Source organism: Pelophylax lessonae (assembly GCF_965119305.1).
Source record: "Pelophylax lessonae genome assembly, chromosome: 2".
Taxonomy (NCBI): Eukaryota; Metazoa; Chordata; class Amphibia; order Anura; family Ranidae; genus Pelophylax; species Pelophylax lessonae.
In genome coordinates, this window is record NC_138769.1 from 548402313 (window position 1) to 548423518 (window position 21206).

At 44.1% G+C, this 21206-nt stretch overlaps 1 protein-coding gene across 1 annotated transcript in view; it reads left to right on the top strand.

Moving 5' to 3' along the window:
* The window catches only part of LRCH1 (leucine rich repeats and calponin homology domain containing 1), a gene marked incomplete at its 5' end in the record, with an annotated part of 366317 nt that overhangs the window by 281907 nt on the left and 63204 nt on the right, over positions 1–21206 (top strand). Inside the window, one exon of the mRNA XM_082247571.1 lies at positions 14380–14489. Within this exon, the coding sequence (XP_082103697.1) occupies positions 14380–14489 (110 nt within the window). The remainder of the gene's footprint in view (positions 1–14379; positions 14490–21206) is intronic.

Here is a 21206-nt window from a genome sequence, read left to right on the forward strand (position 1 = left end):
TAGTTTTGTTCTTAGTGTGTCCTGATAAGTAAACTGTGCATTATTCCTCCAACAAATATACACTGACCTTTCAGGGACAGCAACAATGAGGACAATTTGGAACAGTTTGTTATAAACAAGATTGTGTAACAAGCAACAAGCCAGCAACATGATGCACGTGTGACTGTGTGGTATCCCTGGCATTCCTGACACCCTAGGCCACAGCCTGTTTTGGTTATACAGAAATCTGGCTACATTCTAATATTTTGCAATTTAAAGCCTGGCAGAGGACTTCATGTACAGCTTTTTTTATTGCGTTACATGTAATAGATGATTCACCAGCATAGATGGAAGTTTAACTTTCATTTTTAGGTGGCCATATGTGATCAGATTCTTACTTTGATAAAAGTGAAAAAGTATAATTGATACCAAAACAAGAGGCTTTCCAGGTAATCAGTCTGCCCTTCATTTTGCCATCCTGTCTCCTCCTGACCCACGCATCAGAGGCCTTTGCTGGTCTCTCATTTTAACAAAGCTAGCAGCGTGGTTGTCATGTTCATCGAATGGCTTTAGTACAGATTAGGCCAATGAATTATGCAGAGTGGGAGTTCTAACTTTCCACTGACTCCTTTTACTGCATGCTTGTTCCTAGGTCACAGAGATAGCCAGGCAATTAGCATTTTTAGAATGAGGCCAACAGTAGTTGCTCCATATTTTTCTTAGTACAAGTCTCCTTTGTGTACACTTGCACAATCAGATATTCTTCCTTCAATCAAATCTCTCTGCATGCAATGGCGGTCATTGTCAATCTGCAGCACTACCACTGACTTTGGATACTTGTTTATAGTTATTGTATTGAAATAAAGATTAAGCCATATTTTGCCAGCATTTTCAGCTATGCTGTACAATTTGAGGGCATAAAAGCGCTATTGCAGTGACAGTAAAACCTATACAAATGCAAAGAGCACTGGAAACACTTTTATTTGAAACAATATTGCCTGTCAATATATGTAGGAACAAGTAGAATAATATGCTTAGTTAAAATTAAATGACATTTATATACTAGTGGGGAGAAAACAACGTATAAGAATATCATTTACATAGAGCACAATAAACGGTTGGTTCAAATTCTATACAGGTAAACGATACAGTATCAGAACTGGCTCAAGCTAATCTCTGTTCAAAGCAACAGTGGAGAAGATTTACTAAAACTGGCTCACACACAATCTAGTCCAGCTGTGCGTAGTAACCAATCAGCTTTTAGGTTTAAGCCCCAGTTCACACCAGTGCGACTTGTCATTCGATTTGACCGATCCAAATCTCATAACAAGTCACACCCTATTGTCGGCAGTAGAACTGTTCAAATCAGTGCGACTTCGACTTAGCGGTGCCACACCGATTTGAAAAAAGTTTCCTGCGGTATTTTTTGCAATTTCAGGTGCAACTTGCATAGACATCTGTGCATGAAGTCACACAGATGTCAGCCAAGTCGCACCTGAAGGTGCACTGACCTGTGGCTTTGAAATTGTGTGATTTCTAATGAAGTCACACGATTTCAAAGTCAGATTCAGTGTGAGCAGGAGCTTATTGTCAAAGCTTAATTGAATAAGCTGAAGTTAGAAGCAGATTGGCTGCTATGCACAGCTGCATCAGATTCTGTGTGCACCAGTTTTAGTAAATCTCCTCTATTGTGTAGCTAACCAAAATACAAAACTCTGTCTATTAAAGATATACAAGAAAGCATTACCATGACAAAGTAATGAGATGAGTTTTGCATTTGTGCAGTATATATGGTAAAATAGAGTATGAGGGACTATAGTTTAGGTTCGGTAACTAAGTGCTGCTCTGTCCTTCACAATTAGCAGCCTCCATGCAGGAAAGGTTTTTTGCGCTTACACCACACATGGGTACCCTCAGTGTCTTATGCAGAATATTAAACAACCTGGACAAATTCAACAAAGACTAAACAGAGAGAGTCCACAGAGGTAAAGGACATTCTTTTTTATATAATTGGTGACAGAGTGTTAGGCACACAAAGGTTGAGGTTCAACCCTGGCAGTTATCTGCAGTGACAAGGGGTTAGGCAGAAAAACTGTTGGCTTAACCACTTAAGCCCCAGGCCTATTTCTGACACTTTTTGTTTACAAGTTAAAATCAGTATTTTTTCCTAGAAAACTACTTAGAACCCCCAAACATTATATATATATATATATATATATATATATATATATATATATTTATATATTTTTTTTTAGCAAAGACTCTGGAGAATAAACTGGCGGTCATTGCAATATTTTTTGTCACGCGGTATTTGCGCAGCGGTCTTTAAAACGCTTTTTTTTAAAAAAAAATTACGAAAAATCACATTTCACTGCATTAAAAAAAAAACTAAACAGTAAAGTTAGCCCATTTTTTTTGTATATTGTGAAAGATGATGTCACACCGAGTAAATAGATACCCAACATGTTACGGTTTAAAATTGCGCACACCCGTGGAATGGCGACAAACTACGGTCAATAGAAATCTCAATAGGTGACGTTTTAAAATGTTTTAATGGTTACCAGTTTAGAGTTAGAGGGTAGCTCTTTTTTTTTAAACTATTGCTCACGCTCTGGCGATCGCGGCGATACCTCACATGTGTGGTTTGAACAGCGATTTCATTCACGGCTCGACTTCCGTATACGTTTTCTTTCGTGCACAAGCTAACGGTGACGGGGGCGGCTAAATTTTTTTTTCCAATTTTTTTTTTTTTTTTTTTTTAACTTTATCACAGCTTTTTTTTTTTTTTTTAAATCTGATCACTTTTATTGATGTCACAAGCAATGTAAACATCCCTTGTGACACCAATATGCAGTGACAGGTACTCTTAATGGAGGGATCGAGGGTCTAAAACTCCCTAGACCCCTCCACTACACTTCCATGTATTCAAAATGCCGAAAACGGGTTACGTCATAGGAGACCCGATCGAAGCCGCTTCTAAACCACGGTACCGGGATGGTGCCTCTAGCTAGAGGCATCACCCCGGTATAACACCGCAAAGTTTGCCAACATACCCCTACGTCACTTTGGGGTAAGTGGTTAAAGTGTTACTAAACCCACAACAGTAAAATAAGTGTCTATATGCAGTAAAGCATGCTTGTTACACTACAGTGGAACCTAAGGAGTTAATCCTCTGCATTGAGTAAAAAGGGTGTTTGATCCTGTATGTATGATTCTCCTCTTCTTGCATTGTCCCCATTACATGTCCGGGTAAGACGGAGTTACTGGAGTCAGGCTGCATATGCTCAGTTTGGTGTGTATTGCTAGAGAGTTTGTTTTTTTTTTCTTGGGAGAGGGTATGTGATCAGCACAGGGCCAATCAGCACTGTCCAGACAGGGGGTCAGGGGTCCTGCATCCTGATAGGACAGCTCAGTGCAGTAAAAAAAAAGTCCTCCTATAAGCTTTAACCAGGCACTGTTGGAAGTCACAAGACTGCTATATACTGCTGATTAATAAAGGTGTTTAGCAGTTTATATTTACTAAAATGATTGCATTTCCATGTTCTGTATACTGTGGGAGACCAGATATAATGAATGCCAGTTCTGGGTTTAGTAACACTTTAAGTCAACAAGCAGCAGTACTAGAACCACTAGCAAGTTGTCAGGTTGTGAGATGGGTGCAAAAATCATTGTAGATGAAAGCTAATAATTCAGGCAAGGAGACATTGCAGTCAAAGTGAAATGATTAGGATCAGCAGCAAAAACGCTCAGTGGACGTGTACTTAAAAGCCTAGAAATGCGGGGGCGTGGCTTGCGCGCATACTGAATGGCCGCTTGAGCCGTGAGCTCTCGGGACCTAGCCAGGAAAATCGATGACACTGAGGACGTACAGCACGATCCATCTCCACTTACCACTCCATCGACAAGCCCTCACACCCGAGGAGATGTCATCCAGGAAAAGGAAGGACGAGCGGGGCCCCACTAAGCTGACAGCCTTCTTCACCAGGCCGCCCGCGCTCTCGGACCGCGGCCAAGATGGCGCCACCTCGAGACAAGGCCGCAGTGCTCCGGAGGCTTTCACTGACTTACCTGATGCGGATCCCTCTCCATTGCCGGATGGCCCTCCGCTGCATTCTCCTCAGAGCCCGACTACAACATCTCCGGTACTGGGAAGCCCCGCCAAGACACGGATGAGGATGGATGACTTTGACCGGCCGGGCCCCACAGTGAGTAGCAACATACACTCCACGCACTCCATCTCTTCCCTACAAACGTCCATAGCAGCATTCCCCACCACAGGGCAACCAGTAATTGATACGACCCTGAAGAACATGCTTATGACATTTCAATCCTCACTTATGTCCAACTTATCCACAATCATGGACAGATTCGCTTCTGAGATGAAGCATATGGGGCACAGGGTTCATTACATGGAGCAGAGAATGGAGGAATGCACCGATACAGTTAATGAATTGGTGGATGCTTATACAGAACAAAAGGAGGATACGGTGTGGATAAAAAATAAAATAGCGGATTTGGAGGATCGATCCCGCCGCAACAATGTTAAAATCAGGGGCATCCCTGAGGATGTACCCCCCGCAGACCTGCACCAATATGCTTCCACACTGTTCTCTTCTTTGGTGCCAGCACTATCCCCTATTGAACTTACAAAAGATAGGATTCATAGACTACCCAAGCCTAAATTTCTGGAAGCTTCAGTACCGAGGGATGTATTGCTGAGGGTGCACTTTTTTCCTGCAAAGGAAAAGATCTTGCAGGCATCCAGAGCACTGGGCACTCTTCCAGCCCCATATGCACATATCCAACTGTTCGCTGACCTTTCTCAGCACACTCTGCAGCAGCGCAGACAGCTCAAGACCCTTACCAAAGCCCTAGCAAATCACAAGTTAACCTACAAATGGCGCCATCCTGCAACCCTGCTGGTCACCCATAACGGTATCCCTCACTCTATATCCACAATGGAAGGAGGCATGAAACTCCTGCAAGCATGGGGCATTATTCCGGATCCCCCGAGGGGACCCCCAGACGCGCAGAGGCGTACCCCGCCGCCTTCCCAGGGTTCCCACCGCAGCCGATCTAGGCATCGCCCTCCCTTGTAATATGGTGCTGTACCTCAATTTCCAGCAACACAGGGCCCGGCTGGCCTACAACAACTCGCTACCCTAGTTTTAACGCTTTGTTGTCCACCGTTGGTGGTTTTACCCCCCACGTTGTCAGCAATCCTGACACAGGAATATCATTGCTGATTGAACACTTTCTCCAGTTGATTTTACTCAGTTTGGATATCGCAATTATTCATAGTTCAAGTTTCAATATACCGTTTTGTTTGCCGATCATAATAATCTGCCTTGTTCCCTGCATTGCTGTCTCAAGTAGCTCCATTGGTGAAGCCACCAGCAACTGACCCTATCCGCTCCGTGATCTCCAGGAAGCGACCTCCTCTCCAGGTTACAGGACACCTCCTGCTCTCCTACTACTTTCCGGGACTTCGGCCACCGTATACAGAACGCACCTGCACAGCAACGCAATCTCACAGGTACTTTACTCCACTGAGGGATCAGCGTCCCTGTACACAGTCTAACCAGGACCCCCTGCCAATTCTTACCAATATACAAGTCCCCCTTTGGTGATGTCATTCACAGTTCTCTCCCTCAATGCCAGGGGTCTTAACCACCCCGCTAAGCGCTCATCCCTTTGGTCCACAGCTACTGCTCTACATGGTGATGTAATATGTGTCCAGGAAACCCACTTCGCCCTTGAGGCCACACCGAAATGCACTCACAAGAAATACCCACATATGTTCCTTGCTTCAGGGAATAAGAAGAGGAAGGGGGTACTTGTAGCAATTAGTGACACTCTGGACTTCTCACTCCACGACGTTATATCTGACCCTAAGGGCAGATATATTGTCCTGCAGTGCTTGATAATGGGTCGGAAATTCACCATTGGGAACTTGTATGCTCCTAACCATCACCAATTGTCCTTTATACAGTCTGTGGTGTCTAAAGCGAAAAATCTAGCCTTTGGAAATCTCTTAATGTGTGGCGATTTTAATCTCACACCGGACAGTGCTCTTGACTCGACGGCTACCCCTAAAAAGCATAACTCCTCATTATCCAAATTTATCTGGTCTCAGGAACTATATGATGTTTGGAGGTGCTGTCACGCGTCGGAGAGGGATTATTCGTTTCTCTCCCCGCGTCACGGTACCTACTCCCGTATTGATTTGTGTATCTCTGATAGAACTGTCTTGGAATATGTGTCTGATGTACAGCTCCACACCGCCACTTGGTCTGACCACTCCCCGTTGACGATCAAAATCTCCCTTGGCCCGCATAATCAGACTCCCTATGTATGGAGACTTCCTAATCACCTTCTGAACAATCCAGCCTATGTAGCAGAAATTCAATCTCATATTCAGGATTATATTACGAACAATGTGGGAGGCGGTTCGGGCCCAGAGGCGGTGTGGAACGCCCATAAAGCGGTCCTAAGGGGCGTACTGATTCAAATTGGTTCGAGGGAAAGGAAGAGGAGGTTGCAAAAGCTGACCGACATTACTAAGCAGTTGAATACTCTAGATTCCCAAAATCAACTTCAACCATCGAAGTCCCTTACTGAAAAAATATTCCTACTCCGTCAGGAGCTGAGAACCTTGCTTCTCGAAAAATATAGCTCCACTCTCAAACGGTGGAAAGTAAACTCATACTCCACAGGACAAAAGGCGTCCAAGGCCATGGCCCTTCGTATCAAAGGTCAGAGGACCAAATCTAGAATACAGCAGTTAGTACACCCTGTGTCTAAAGCTAAACTACTCAAACCAGACCTGATAGCGGATGCTTTTCGTGAGTATTATGCAACCTTGTATAATATAAAAGCGGACCCACATAGTCATCAACCGTGCCCATCCGAGATAGAAGCATTCCTCAGCCACATTGACTTGCCATCTATTTCACCACCCCTGTTAGCTACTCTGAACCAACCGTTCTCTGAATCAGAGGTACTGCAAGCTATTGCCACCCTCCCTAACCTGAAATCGCCCGGCCCAGATGGCTTTACAGCCGAATATTATAAACAGTTTTCTAGTTTGCTGGCGCCCATCATGGTCAAAATGTTTAACTCAGCTGCCACATCCTCTTCCTTCCCACATGAGACTCTCAGTTCTATGATTGTTACTTTGCCTAAACCAGGGAAAGAACCTAACCAGCCCCAGAACTTCAGACCGATATCGCTTTTGAATCTGGATGCCAAATTGTATGCCAAACTGATTGCATTACGTTTGCTAGACGTCCTTCCAACGATCATACACAAGGACCAATCGGGGTTCACAAAAGGCCGACAGGCGTCTGATGCGACGAGAAGAGTCATTGATGCCATACATTGCGCCCGCACTACTGGATCGCCTTCTCTGCTCCTATCGTTGGATGCAGAGAAGGCGTTCGATAGAGTTCACTGGGGGTTTCTCTCAGCGGTACTGCACAAATTTGGTATCCGCCATTATGGCTTTGTACTCGAATCCATCGGCGAGAGTGCGTACCCCTGATGCTATTTCCTCATCCTTTGAGATATCGAATGGCACTTGCCAAGGGTGCCCTCTTTCCCCCCTCATATTCAACATGGTTATGGAGCCCCTTGCAGAACATATTAGATCGAACCCTAGAATATCAGGTATAGAAGTAGCAGGCAAGTCACATAAAATAAGTCTTTTCGCGGACGACGTCATCCTGATGGTAACTAACCCTACCGGGTCCCTTCCCGAAATTCAAAAAATATTAAATTGGTTTGGAGCAGTATCCCTATATAAGGTTAACGAAACTAAGTCCCAAATTCTAAATGTTGGTCTCGATGCCACAACATGCGCCGTATTACAAACCCAGTTTCCCTACTCGTGGACGGACACACATCTTTCGTACCTAGGTATTAGGCTTACGGCGAATACGAAAACGCTTTTTTTACACAATTATGTTCCGGCCCGAACTAAGCTCCAAAATGACCTCAAACGCCCCCAACTCTCGGGTTTTTCGTGGCTGGGGAGACTGGCAGCGTTCAAGATGATGCACCTTCCTCAGCTCCTGTATATTTTTCGCACTGTTGCAATTCCGGTCCCTAAAAAGTTTTTCCGCTCTCTACAATCTATCATATCGCAATATATATGGCAAGGTAAGAAACCTAGATGCGCCCATGCGAAACTCATCAAATCACGCACCCAAGGGGGGGCGGGCTATGTGGACATATATGACTACTACCTAGCATCTATCCTCACACAATTACGCGCATGGTTTACCCCCGACTGTCCCCATATATGGAGGGAACTAGAGGCGTCCTTTTGTACACTGTCGGATCTTCCATCATGGTTGATGGCGACGTCCCTAGGGGCGAAAATTCCATCTCACTTTCCCCCGGCCATGGTAGCTTCGGTCAACGCTTGGAAAGTACTGCTGACACAAAAACACGATGGCCCCATGACACAGGAACTTCAGATACCCCTGTCCGCCCTGCATTACATCATGCCCGATACCAATTTCCACTCCTGGACCAAAAGAGGCATTACCACTTTGAATGCCTTGTATCACAATTCTAAATTGACCCCATTCCCAACATTACAACTTAAGTTCCAACTACCGGCGACCGACTTTTTCCTACACTTTAGATGTCGCCATTTCCTGACCTCTGTACCCACCTGGCCACTGACTGTCCCTACTACGGCGTGGAATTACCTTATCTCAAAGTTACCTTCCAAGCCCAAAGGCATTACTACGTTCTACAATCTAATCCAACAGAAAGAAGTCTTCTCCAAGTCGCTTCCCCATATACAATGGGAGAGAGACTTGGGTGTAGAATACTCAGTAACACAGTGGACGCGTGCGATTCGCTCTGTCTACTCGACGACGTGCAATTCCAACCTATGGGAATTGCACTTGAAACTATCATTACGCTGGTACCTTACTCCTGAAAGGCTTAGCAAATTTGACAAGTAAAATGACGGTGGGTGCTGGAGAGGATGTGGCAGAGTGGGTTCTCTCTTCCACGTCTTCTGGCAGTGCCCAAAACTCCAGAACTTCTGGCAGGAGGTGTTCTCTCTCATGTCTGACTTGACTAACTCATCAATAGCACTCGACCCTGGACTTGCACTATTATCACTTGGCCTAGATCGGATTCCCCATCCTATGAGACACTCAGTTAACCATGGTCTACTAGCAGCTAGGCTGCTTATAGCCAGAGCCTGGAGACAGGAATCTCCCCCTACAACCCAAGAGGTGATTGAACTAGTGGCTACGCATCATTCCTAGGAACGAGCCTTGTCTCTGAAACACCGATCCACCACCCGTATGTCTAAGCTTTGGCTACCTTGGACTACATGGATTAATCAGAGGTGATGTGTGATTTCATCCCCTAGAGCGGACGGGGGGGGGGGGGGGTGCCTCGCTGAGGCCTGGCGCGCTGGAGATGGCCACAGTGTGGTTCCCATTTGGGGTGGCTGTCTCTGGGATGCCGGGCGTTAGGTGGGGTGCACCTCGTTTGCGCGTGACCTCTACCTTGACCACACCTTGTTATATTACAGTCATTTAGCGGTGGAACAGAATTATTCCCCAACCGACAAGGCCCTTACGATAAGAATGTAACTAGGATTTAATGCAATTCACCTGATAGGAATGAGCGGCTTGCCTGCTGAAAATATCTTGATGACAGTACTTATGTGTATTATTCAATGTTATACTGAGAATGTTATGACGGCACATGTATATGTCCATGCAAGTTATTGGGAATTGTACTTCCCAAATGTTTGTACCTTTGTTTGTTTTTTTTTTGTTTGATGAAAACTCAATAAAAAGATTGATTAAAAAAAAAAAAAGCCTAGAAATGCTTAAGAATGGGAAGCCAGGACTTGGAAGTCTGGTGCATTTACAGACAGGCAGCACTGAGTTTGTGAAGACGTGCAGCCCTGCGTGTACTTATGTGTACAACATGCGTTTGTACATTAATGGTATGTATCTGCACAATGAGGCTTAAGGACAGAAGCGGGTCATGGTCAGTTGGAGGAGGAGCAGACTTAGGGCCCTTTCACACGGGCGTTCCGCATGTCCCTAAATCATCCTATTTTTTTGCGGGTGATATACGGACATAATGCGTGTCAATGGCATTGCGGATGTCAGCGGATGACCATCCGCTGAAATCCGATTTTCATCCTTTCAGTTCTGTTCCATTTTTTGGAACGGAACAGTACCCTATTTTTGTTCCGTTTAAAAAAACGGAAAGGATGCAAAATCGGATGTCAGCGGTGTCATCCGCTGACATCCGCAATCCCCGTAAACATACATTATGTCCTTATATCATCCGCAAACGGATGGGATGATATGTGGACATACGGAGCGGATGACACAAATGTCATCCGCTCCGTGAAAAAAAAAAAAGTGCCGGAGCGGATCGCAATGCGGTCCGCTCCGTGTGAAAGAGCCCTTAGTGAAAGATTGAGTCGAAGATGCCTGAGCGTCTAGCAGACAATGGACCCTCAGCTGTCTGCCCAGAAGGGGACTGCTATACAGATGATGGTGACTGACCTGTGAATCGTTGCCATGTAATCAAGCAGATAAGTGACAGACTAGTTAATTATATGAGAAGCATATTTGTATACAGTCATTAATTAAAGACAATTAAAAAAATGTATGATATATACAGTACATGCCTGACACTTGGGTAGGTCAGTGCAACATATGTATGGCCAATTATATACAGTATGTTTGTCCATGGCACACAAGTCTGCCATATATGACAGATAAATACCTCTGTGCTTTGTAAGACATCTTTCACGGTTTTTGTAGATATGAATGAACAAAAAGGACCATTGTATTCTGTAATGTGTTTGATAAATCAAGGTTTTAGGTAGTGGAGGATAAAGCAGGACTTGGGGTAGCTTATTGTTATCATCTTCATCACCATATATCTCCGCCATCTGCGGCTGCACTGTACAGAGTAAACAATACAGACACATGAAAAGCATAAAAGGCAAAAGCAGCGCGTAATATAAATTAGATCCATTTGCAATACACTATATCCCTCTAGTGGTGGATTAGGTTATTACTTTCCAGAAAAAAATAAATGTTCCTAGATTCCTAATGCCACCTGAATGCCATATGCCACCCTGAAAAAGATGTTTGTAAACTTTAGGTGAGTAACAAGGACCTCCACCGTGCCACATCCTAAATTAAATAGGGAAAGACGATTCGGGCAGAAATGTGTTCTGCCATGATATAGACTTTAATGGCACCAACATGTGACATACACAATCACACTCAATAGTAAAAAAAAAAAAGCCACTATACATATCTTAAAAACATTCAGCCCCTAAGGCCAGTAAGATAAATATACTCCAATTGCACCACAACAAAGGACCTCAATATCATGCATACAACCCAACTATGGTTACTTTGCTTTGGGAAATAGTATAGGAAGGATCACAGCCCAATGTCCACCAGGAAAATCGGGAGTTCTTGAACCTCCTGATGTGAAGAGAGCCGCTCTTTGCATGTCTGAATATCCTTTTCTTACTTTTAGACATTTACCCTGGGGCACAAATTAAAGCATTTGGTGTTGTAGTGTCCACTTAAGAAGGGCTAACAAATGTCCATTGTCTACTTATGGCAGTGCTTGAGACCAACTATGATACTGCCAGGGCAGCTTTATTCAAGTAGATTTAAACCATGTGAATAAAAGGTGACCTGTGTCAAACTTCCCTGGAAGTGTTCTAGTGTGTGCCAAGCTGTATGATTGGCAGCTTGCTCTGCATGTTAATGTGGAGACATATATAAATATGACATGTAAAACAAATACTATTGTTACATGTATGAGATAAAGCGGAGAAATCCCCTCCACCTCTCAAGAGAACTCCTGGGATGTATGACACCATTTGCCTAGGCCTGGAAACTAGGAAATACATAAAGATATGTAAAAAAAAAGTAAAAAAAAAGTTTAAACAAGCAAGCAAAAATACTATACCTTCCTATCCATTTACTTATGCTAGCATACAGATTAAAATAGTCAATGTTGATTTAGAGAGTGGAGTTCCACTTTAAGAATACAACATTTTTCTTGATAGGGGTTCTTAAAATATTCTAGCCCTTTGACCAACAGTGAGCCCAGAATAATTTTTTTGCAGCTAGCTTAGATGGCAGAGCTTTTCATCCTACAGCATGCAGTTTAATACTTACATTACTGTGAAATAATTTAATTCTTTCTTAAAACAGACATTTTTAACGTCATTACTATCACTATCAACAATTTCCATTTGGGAGTAATACAGTATTCTGCATTCTGTATTACTGATAAAAAGAAAAATTTTGTTATGTCACTTGATATTACCACAAAGTTCTAGGAAATGCAAAATATCAGTAAAAAACCACACTAAAGTGAAATCTAGGCAAAAGCAATAATCTACCCACATTTTATTAAAAATATAAAAAATATAGAACACAAGGTTGCACCGAATAAATAGATACTCAACATGTCAAACCTTAAATTTGTGAAATGGCGACAAATATCAATACCCTATATTTTCTATAGGTGACGCAGCATAAGCCCCCTATAGGTCATCAGTTTAGTGTTACGGAGAAGATCTTGTGCTAGAATTATTGTTTTCACTCTGGTGTGTGCGACAATATGTAACGTGTATCTCAATCAACATTTTCACGCATAGGTGCCCCCGACGCGTACCTTTACATTTGTGCATATAACATGTGGGGGGCCTTAACATTTTTTTGGGGGGGAGGATTTTATGTGCTTAGGTGTAACTTAATTTTTGTTGCAAAAAAATATTTATTGCTTAACCTTTTTTCCATTGCATGAGGGGAAATGACAGGGTGACCCAGAAGTGACGTCCTACACATCGCTTTGCGGGTCACAGCTAGAAGAGGAGGAGAGCGGACGTGTGTCTGCTCTTCTCCCTCCCCTCCACCCGCCATGTCAGTCCTGGGCCTGAAGATGGGCAAGCAGAGCCCAGAATATGTGTTGCTGCTGTTCCAAGGTGTCTCTGTTGTTCCTTGGTAAGCTGCAATATATTACATTTTTGTTTTTTCGGTTGAATACTGCTTTAGGGATAGTGGTGGTTCATAACAATTTTTACATGAAACTCCAATAACAAATCACAGCTCACCATAACTTGAATTGGTTATTTACATATTCTTTACCAAAGAAGCTATGGTATCCATACCTTAGATATCATGACCTGGACAAACAATCCTGAAATCACTATGCAAGAGGAATTAAATCGGAACTTTCTGAGTCTCTCAAACAATGGTCTCTCCTTTTAGATTTTGAAAACTTTTTAATGTCCCTTTCCTAAAATTTGTGTTTTTCATCACTTTGGGCACTTACATCTTGGAGTATCTTCTTTGTTTTTTTTTTTTTTGTTTGTAGATAAAATCACATACCAGCCATCACACGTTCAGGTCTTCAATGACCATTTGGAAACATAAAATTCCTGTTATTGTGCTGTATTCTTCCACTTCTGCAATACAAGTGTTTCCTTGATTTCTAAAGACAGGCCCTCTTATGTTTTAGAGTAACCATAAGAGCAATGACCCTTTTCTCTAAATACAGTGTTATTTCTTGACTGCTTTTTCTTAAAATTATGAGGAAATAATAGCTCATTTTTAGTTGGAAATAAAAAAAAAATAATTGCGGTTAGCCTGTTTCTAATATTAATCCACTATATAAATAAGATGATTGGATGACCACGTAAGCAACAGTTCAGAAGAAAAAAACCCATAAACAAATAAGGATTTAAGGATAGTGGTGGTTCATAACAATCTTTACATGAAACTCCAACAACAAATCACAGCTCGCCATACCTTGAAGATTTATACTGAATTGGTTATTTACATATTCTTTACCAAAGAAGTTATTGTATCTATATCTTAGATACCATGACCTGGGCAAACAATCCTGAAAAAGATGATTGAAATATCAGGAGAAAAAAACATAAAAAAGGATAACTTTTTCTTATTTATTCATTTTTTATTTAATTCCTACATAAAAGCCGCACATTAATGTGTACAGTTAAAAAAGTCCTCCACCCAAATATTTCAATAGAGTGGGTAATTGGAGTTAGGTTGTGGCTGGCGTGTGATTTCTTGCTCTAAGCACGCTTTCAGTGCTCACTTCCTCACCCAGTCCTCACCCAGTTGTTTCTTAATTCACAATGAATGAATAATGAAGTGCTCATGAATCCCTCTCATGATGACGGCATGTGCAAATGCTGGATTCTTGGCACCATTATCAATGTGTACACATTGCAGTCATTCATGCATTGTAGTCACCGTGTCATTTTTCACAAGTCTGTGCATCTTTTGCAACTCCTTTCGGATTATGTTATAACTTTTCGTATCCATTCGCTTTGCTTCCTAGTTTTTACAAGGCCACAGAGGAATTTGGAATCCGTGGATCCCCAGTTTACAATACGAAGAAAAATGGAACAATTGAGAGAGGAGAAAGAACTCCTAGAAATCCTACGTGAGGTAGCATACTGAGAATACATACTGTATTATATGTTTAAAAAAGAAAAAAGACTTTAAAGACTGTTAAAGTTGAAATGTTTTTCTCTACAGCTTTAGTTACATTGCTTGAAAAACAAACAGAAGGCGCTTCTAAGTGCAGTAACATAGGACTTATTTATTGCCTAAGGCTGAAAGAACACACTTACTAGAGTTAAAATGGGGAAAGGCTCATCATGGTAAATGAGGTGTGAAACCAAGAGTTAGGCAGTCCTAAGGATGGTCCAGTAAGCAGCCAGATGAAACTGATCCCAGCCGACCAGCAGAGGGGGGCCGCAAGGAGAATCCACCAGGAAGAATGGCTGTGCTGCTGGGATCAGTATGGAATGCAGGACCCAGGTGTGACGTCAACAGGAAGTGACCGGGGGCCAGCTTGGACCACAGGTGCCCGGAAGTGACTAAAAGGGGTGGAGTAGGTGCCCGGAAGTGACGAAAAAGGGCGGCTGGGATTCGTTTTATCTGGTTGCTCACTGGACCATCCTTAGGACTGCCTATTGCTGGATTTCACACTTCATTTACTATGATGAGCCTTTCCCCATTTTAACTCTAGTAAGTGTGTTTTTATCCTTGGGCAATAAATAAGTCTTATGTTACTGCACTTAGAAATGCCTTCTCTTTGTGTTTTCATTGCCAGAGGTTTGCTTCCCTCTTGGAGTGCTGCTCAAGTGCCACCATAGTCGCCTGTTTGCCTGATTTACATCACCATCCCTGCAGACTATTACCTCTGGCCAGTCTTGTCATCCAGAGCACCCTTCTGTTCACTACCTTAGTTACATTGCTTACCTGTAATGAAGTATGTCCCTTGATGGGCAGGCTATTGGATTTTGTAGAAATCTTTGCTGCAGGATATGCCCCCTCCTGCCCACTCCTCCATTGAGAAAAGTTCTTTCACTGATTAAACTGCATGTAAGAAAGTGTGATAAGTCATAGCATTCCTTCCTCAATTTACTGATCTGTTACAGGCAGTGTAATTAGTGAAAAACAGTTGCAGTAATCTTGTGCGGAAACATTTAATAAAAGCCAGATTCCCAAGGGGGTAAAAAGATGGAATTTCAAATGTACCTCTGGGAAACCAATACATGAAAGACAATATGAAAAACTAGTCTTTATTAAATACAACAAGGGCATCCATAAAAATTAAAATAAATAAAAGGAAGCAATTTAACCATGTTAATACCAGGCACTTTTACCCCCTTCCTGCACCGGCCAATTTTCAGCTTTCAGCACTGTTGCACTTTGAATGACAATTTTGCGGTCATGCAACACTGAAACATATAACATTTTTATCATTTTTTTCCACACAAATAGAGCTTTCTAATTAACCATCACTGTTTTGTTTTTTTGTTTTTTGCTAAATAAACGGAAAAAAGGCCAAAAATGTTGGGAAAAAAAACGTTTTTCTTCAAATACGTTAGAAAATTGTGCAAATAAATATTCTTTCTTCATAACTTTTAGGTCAAAATGCATTCTGCTACATTTCTTTGTTAAAAATAACCCACATCAGTGTTTATTATTTAGTCTGTAGGAAAGGTACAGTGTCTACAAACTATGGTATATACAATGGGTAAAAAATGTATTGAACACGTCACCATTTTTCTAGGGAAATATATTTCTAAAGATTCTATTGACATGAAATTTTTATCACATGTCAGTAACAACCCATGCAATCCATACATGCAAAGAAACCGAAACAAGTTCAGAAATTAAGTTATGTGTAATAAAATGAAATGACATGGGGAAAAAGTATTAAACATGCTAACTGAAATGTATTTAATACTTCGTACAAAATCCTTTGTTGGTAATGACCGCTTCAAGATGCCTCCTGTATGGAGAAACTAGTCGCATGCATTGCTCAGATGTGGTTTTGCCCCGTTCTTCCAAAGAATTCAATTTTGGTCTTATTTGACCAGACTATATTTCCAGTAGTTATCTGCCTAGTCAGGAATATGGACCTAGTTCCTTGCTGGGATCTTCAGTCGTAGCAATTTTTTTCCTTTTTAATGAATTTTTCTATTTTTCCTGTGAGAATCTACAATCAACTGCTGGACTGGGCGACGGGCTGGATATTTTTTCAATTCCAGTTGTCACCCCAGTCTGCGCAGGCCTCAGTTCTGCGCTAGGTCGGCCGCAACATAGCCCCACTGGACGGGGGCTGGCCTGTGAGTTAAACGTCTCACCAGGTCGCATACGACCTGGCCTCGGCCTGAGTCGCAGCATTCCTCCTGGCTGACAGCCCCCCCCCCCATTTCGATGGAGAGAATGTTCTGTCTGGAGTGGTGCCCACCCTGTTCCTGGTATGGTAAGTAACTGCCCCCCCTCTAGAGGGTTTTGGGGTGGACGTGGGCCCCTCCCTGGGATGGTTGGACCCCCATGTTCTCTTCCTTCCCATGCAATGTCCCCCCTCTCTTGGTGGTCCCTGCGGACACTTTGCCTCTCATCTGCCTACACTCCCTTCCCCATTTGCTGGCCATACCACCTTTTCAGGTCAGACTGGGGTGCTGAGCTGGCAATTGGGGGGCGCAGGGACCGGACGCACGGCTTTTGGGAGGGGGCTGTACTTGGTGGGGGCTCCTGCCAGGGCCCACCCTTCCTGCTGGTGTCCTTTTCGGGGTTCTTGGGACCCCTCCTGGGCCCATGGGAGCTGTGTGGTGCCACACAGAGCAGTCATTTTCTTGTAGCCTGTGTGCTTTAGATTCGCCAGCCATGTTTGTAAAGCCTCGGTGGCAATTTTCTAGTCGTTTCTCATTGTTAATGGCGGCGGCCATGTCTGTGAAGCCTATATGGGTGGAGATTACGGTGGTGGGAGCCCCTCCTTACCCACTGGTGCTGACTCCTGGATCTTTCTCTTCCTTATCGCTGCATGTGTGTGCAGATAGCCTGGTGCTGCGGTACCTGGTCGGTGGGTGGTGAGTCTGGTGGGGTCCTCTCCCTCTCTGCTATAGGATCGGTTGGTGCTATGTGCCTTGTGACCTGTGGTACTGCCAGTGCGGTGGGGGTGTCCCTAGCAGTCATTTTACATTTTTTTTGTGGGTCTTCTGCACCTGATCCCCTCTTAGAAGCTGCCGGGCCCTCCGGGTCCCAACAATCCCTTACTGCAGTGACAGCAGTCCTGGAGTCTTTGGCGTCCAAGGGGAATTTGGTCCTGGGGAAACGGGATAGCAAAAAGTGTCCCCCGCCTTCACCTGCCTCATCTGTCTCATCAGATACTGAATCTGATTTGGCTGCAGCGGACAAGAGTCACCCTGTTGGTTCACACACCCTGATTTCTCAGATAGTAAGAATGATTCCTCTGCTTCTGTAGCTGCGCATGAAAAGTCGCTGGTGGATGCACTGATTGTATCTGTGCGTGAGACTTTAAAATTGGAGGATACAGCTGATCTCGCATCGGAAGCGTCGGTTCCTTTTGGCACCCACAAGCCCTCCAGAGCGGTTCCCCTTTCCCACTTAACTTGACAAAATTGACAAAACTTACTTTGATAAAATTGTCACTAAACAGTGGGGTTGTCCAAAAACGCCCCCTTGTGGTCCCTAAGCATTTTGTTATGCGGTACCCTTCTGAGGACTCCTGGCTTAAAAAGTGGACTGTCCCACCTGTGGTGGACTCTCCAATTTCTAGGTTAAACAAAGCAACCTGATTCAGGTTGAGGAGGAGGACCCGGCTGACAGAAAAGCGGAGGCTGTGGCCTGCGTTATGTACACTGTGGCTGGTTCGGCACTTAGACTGGTTTTTACTATTGCTCTGTCACAAACACTGACCGACTTGGCCAAGCTTTTACGCCAGGATGTGGAGGGTGAGCAGCTTCCCCCTGCCTTTGCTGAGCTGGCGGACCAGTTGGTCCAAAGGCTGCCATCTGTCAGTAATGCCTCTTTGGATGCGGCTCCTCTGATTGCGATGCTGTCTGTCTAAGCAGTGGTCCTTAGGCATGTTATTTGGCTTAAATGCTGGTCTGTGGACCAGACTTCTAAGAAGGCCTTATCTGATCTCCCCTTCCTAGGGGATCGTCTGTTTGGAGCTTCCCCCGATGACCTCAGTAAGGGTCTCACAGGGGGGAAGAGTACCTTTCTTCCGCAGGCAAGTAAGGGCAAGGAGCCCCGTTGTAGATGTGGTCCATCCTTCTCGGCTCATTAGAAGTTTTTTTGTCCCTCAGGGTCTCAAGACAAGGGATCAAAACCCTTCAGGGCGTCCTCCCGAGGATCCAGATGAACCTGGTCTGGCAAGCCGAGAGCAGACTTCTCCAGACCTTTGGACAAGGCTCCCCCAGCATTAAGGGGCTCCTTCACCTGCATGTGGGGTGGGGGGACGTCTTCGCTGGTTTCTGGACCTGTGGACCTCCCTGGTACAGGACAAGTGGGTCCACAAAGTCATACAGCCCAGCTACAAGATCGAGTTTCATTCTTCCCCTCTGGAAAGGGTTTTTTTCTGTCCAAATTGCCTGTCCCCAGACCAGATAGAGGGTCTCTTTGGGGCAGAGGAAGACTTGCTGAGTCAAGGAGTGATTGTCCCGGTTCAGACTTCGGAACATTTTCAGGGGTTTTATTCAAACCTGTTTACAGTCCCCAGGAAGGAAGGCAAGATGCGTCCAATTCTGGACCTCAAGGCACTAAACTGCTTTGTGCAGTTGCAGAAGTTTTGATGGAGTCTATTCGCACAGCAGTGGCAACCCTGCATCAGGAGGATCTTCTTGCTTCTATCGATATCATGGACGCTTACCTTCACATTCCAATATGTGTTGGTCACCAGCGCTTCCTCCACTTTGCCGTGGGAGAGGAGCATTATCAGTTTGTGGCGTTACTCTTTGGTCTCGCCTCCGCTCCTCGGTCTTCACAAAAGTGTTGGCCCCGGTGCTGGCATTGTTGCGTCAGCAGGGGATCGCGGTACTGGGGTACCTGGATGATCTGCTGCTGCGAGCGGAGTCTCCGATTACTCTGGACAACTTGGAGATTACTCTACGAAATCTGAGGGAGTTTGGTTGGATTCTGAACCTTCAGAAGTCTGTTCTGGTACCGTCCACAAATCTGGACTATCTGGGTCTGACTCTGGACTCCGCCTTAGCAAGAGTGTTCCTTCCTCTGGAAAAACTCCAGAAACTGCGGAAAGCAATTCAACTTCTGTTGTCCAGCAGTCAGTCATCCCTTTGGACTTGCATGCGGGTGCTGGGCCTGATGGTGTCTGCCCTCGAGGCAATTCCATTTGCACAGTTCCACAGGAGAAAGGAAGGAAAAGAGAGATTCTGGTCAAATGGGACAAGAATCCACAGTCTATAGACCAGCGTTTCTCAACTCTGGTCCTCATAGCACAATAACAGGCCAGGTTTGCACGAAAACTAAAATGCATCACAGGTGTTATTATTTGCTGCCCAGTGATTGCAGTATTCTAGTCTGCATCTTCCCAAGGTAATACTTAAAATCTGGCCTGTTTGCCCTGAGGACCAGAGTTGAGAAACACTGCTATAGACAATCTGATTTGGCTGAGCCAGGGTACAAGCAGTGCCATCTTAAGAGCATTTATGGTCCCCGGGCAATGCAGTGCACTGGGGCCCTGCCTACACAATCACCCATGAGAATAAAAATGCATATTATCGATAAGGCTATATTTATTGGTACAGCAGTGCCAGGTTAATGACAGCTTCCAAGTTGAGCGGCTGGGTGTCCGGTGCGAATTCAATCGGACAATGCCACGGCTGTGGCCTATGTCTATTACCAAGGAGGCACAAGAAGTTTCCTGGCGGTTCGGGAAGTAGCCAGCATTCTAAGGTGGGCAGAGCATTTAAATCCAGCCATCTCTGCTGTACACATTCTGGGGGATAGAAAATTGTCAGGCATATTACCTCATTTGGGGGTAGGAGAAGAAAAGCAGCGCCACCTCAGTGTAGATTAAAAGGTTATTTATTACAAAAAAACAACGTAGTAACTCACACAGAGGAAATAGTTGATCAGCAAATGGTGATGGTTCATCTGCAACACTGCAGGGATGTTAGGGAAGTACACTGTGGCGTACTTGTGGGTGTACCTGGCAGCTACGGAGTCTTTTAGGAAGTCAGGCTCACTATTTGTCCCCACAGACAGACCTCGGAAGCGGTTGTCGGGTTTTGGGTCGACCATTTTCAGATGGATCAGACAGACTGTCTATTCAGTTAATGGTCAGGTTCCTCCTTTCCCTGTAACGGCGTACTCTATTAGGGCGCTTAGTGCCTTCTGGGCCTTTCGTCCTCAGACGTCAGTGATGCAGGTTTGCAAGGTGGCTACCTGGTCGTCTCTGCTCACCTTTACAAAATTTTATAAAGTGGATGTGTTGGCATCTGTGGATGCTTCCTTTGGCTGCAAGATTTTGCAGGCTGCTATTTAGAGGACCTGGTCCTCTTTGAGGGTGTATTGTTTTTTTTTCAGATGAGCTCCGGTTGTTCTTGGTTGATCTTCATGTTACCTGGTTAGCTATGGTTTAGCCTTGGGGAATTTTTTTCTGCTGTCCCCACCCTTCATGTTTAACACTGCTTTGGGACGTCCCAATGGTTAAGAAGATCAGGAACTGTGTCCATCAATGAACGATAGCGAAAATGTGATTTTTTTTCTTGCAGTAAAATCCATTTTTCTAATGTTCATTGACGGACACAGCAACCCACCCCTCTGTGGAGCTGGATTTCTTCTGACACTGCTTGTAACAAAACTGAGTGCCTAAAGCTG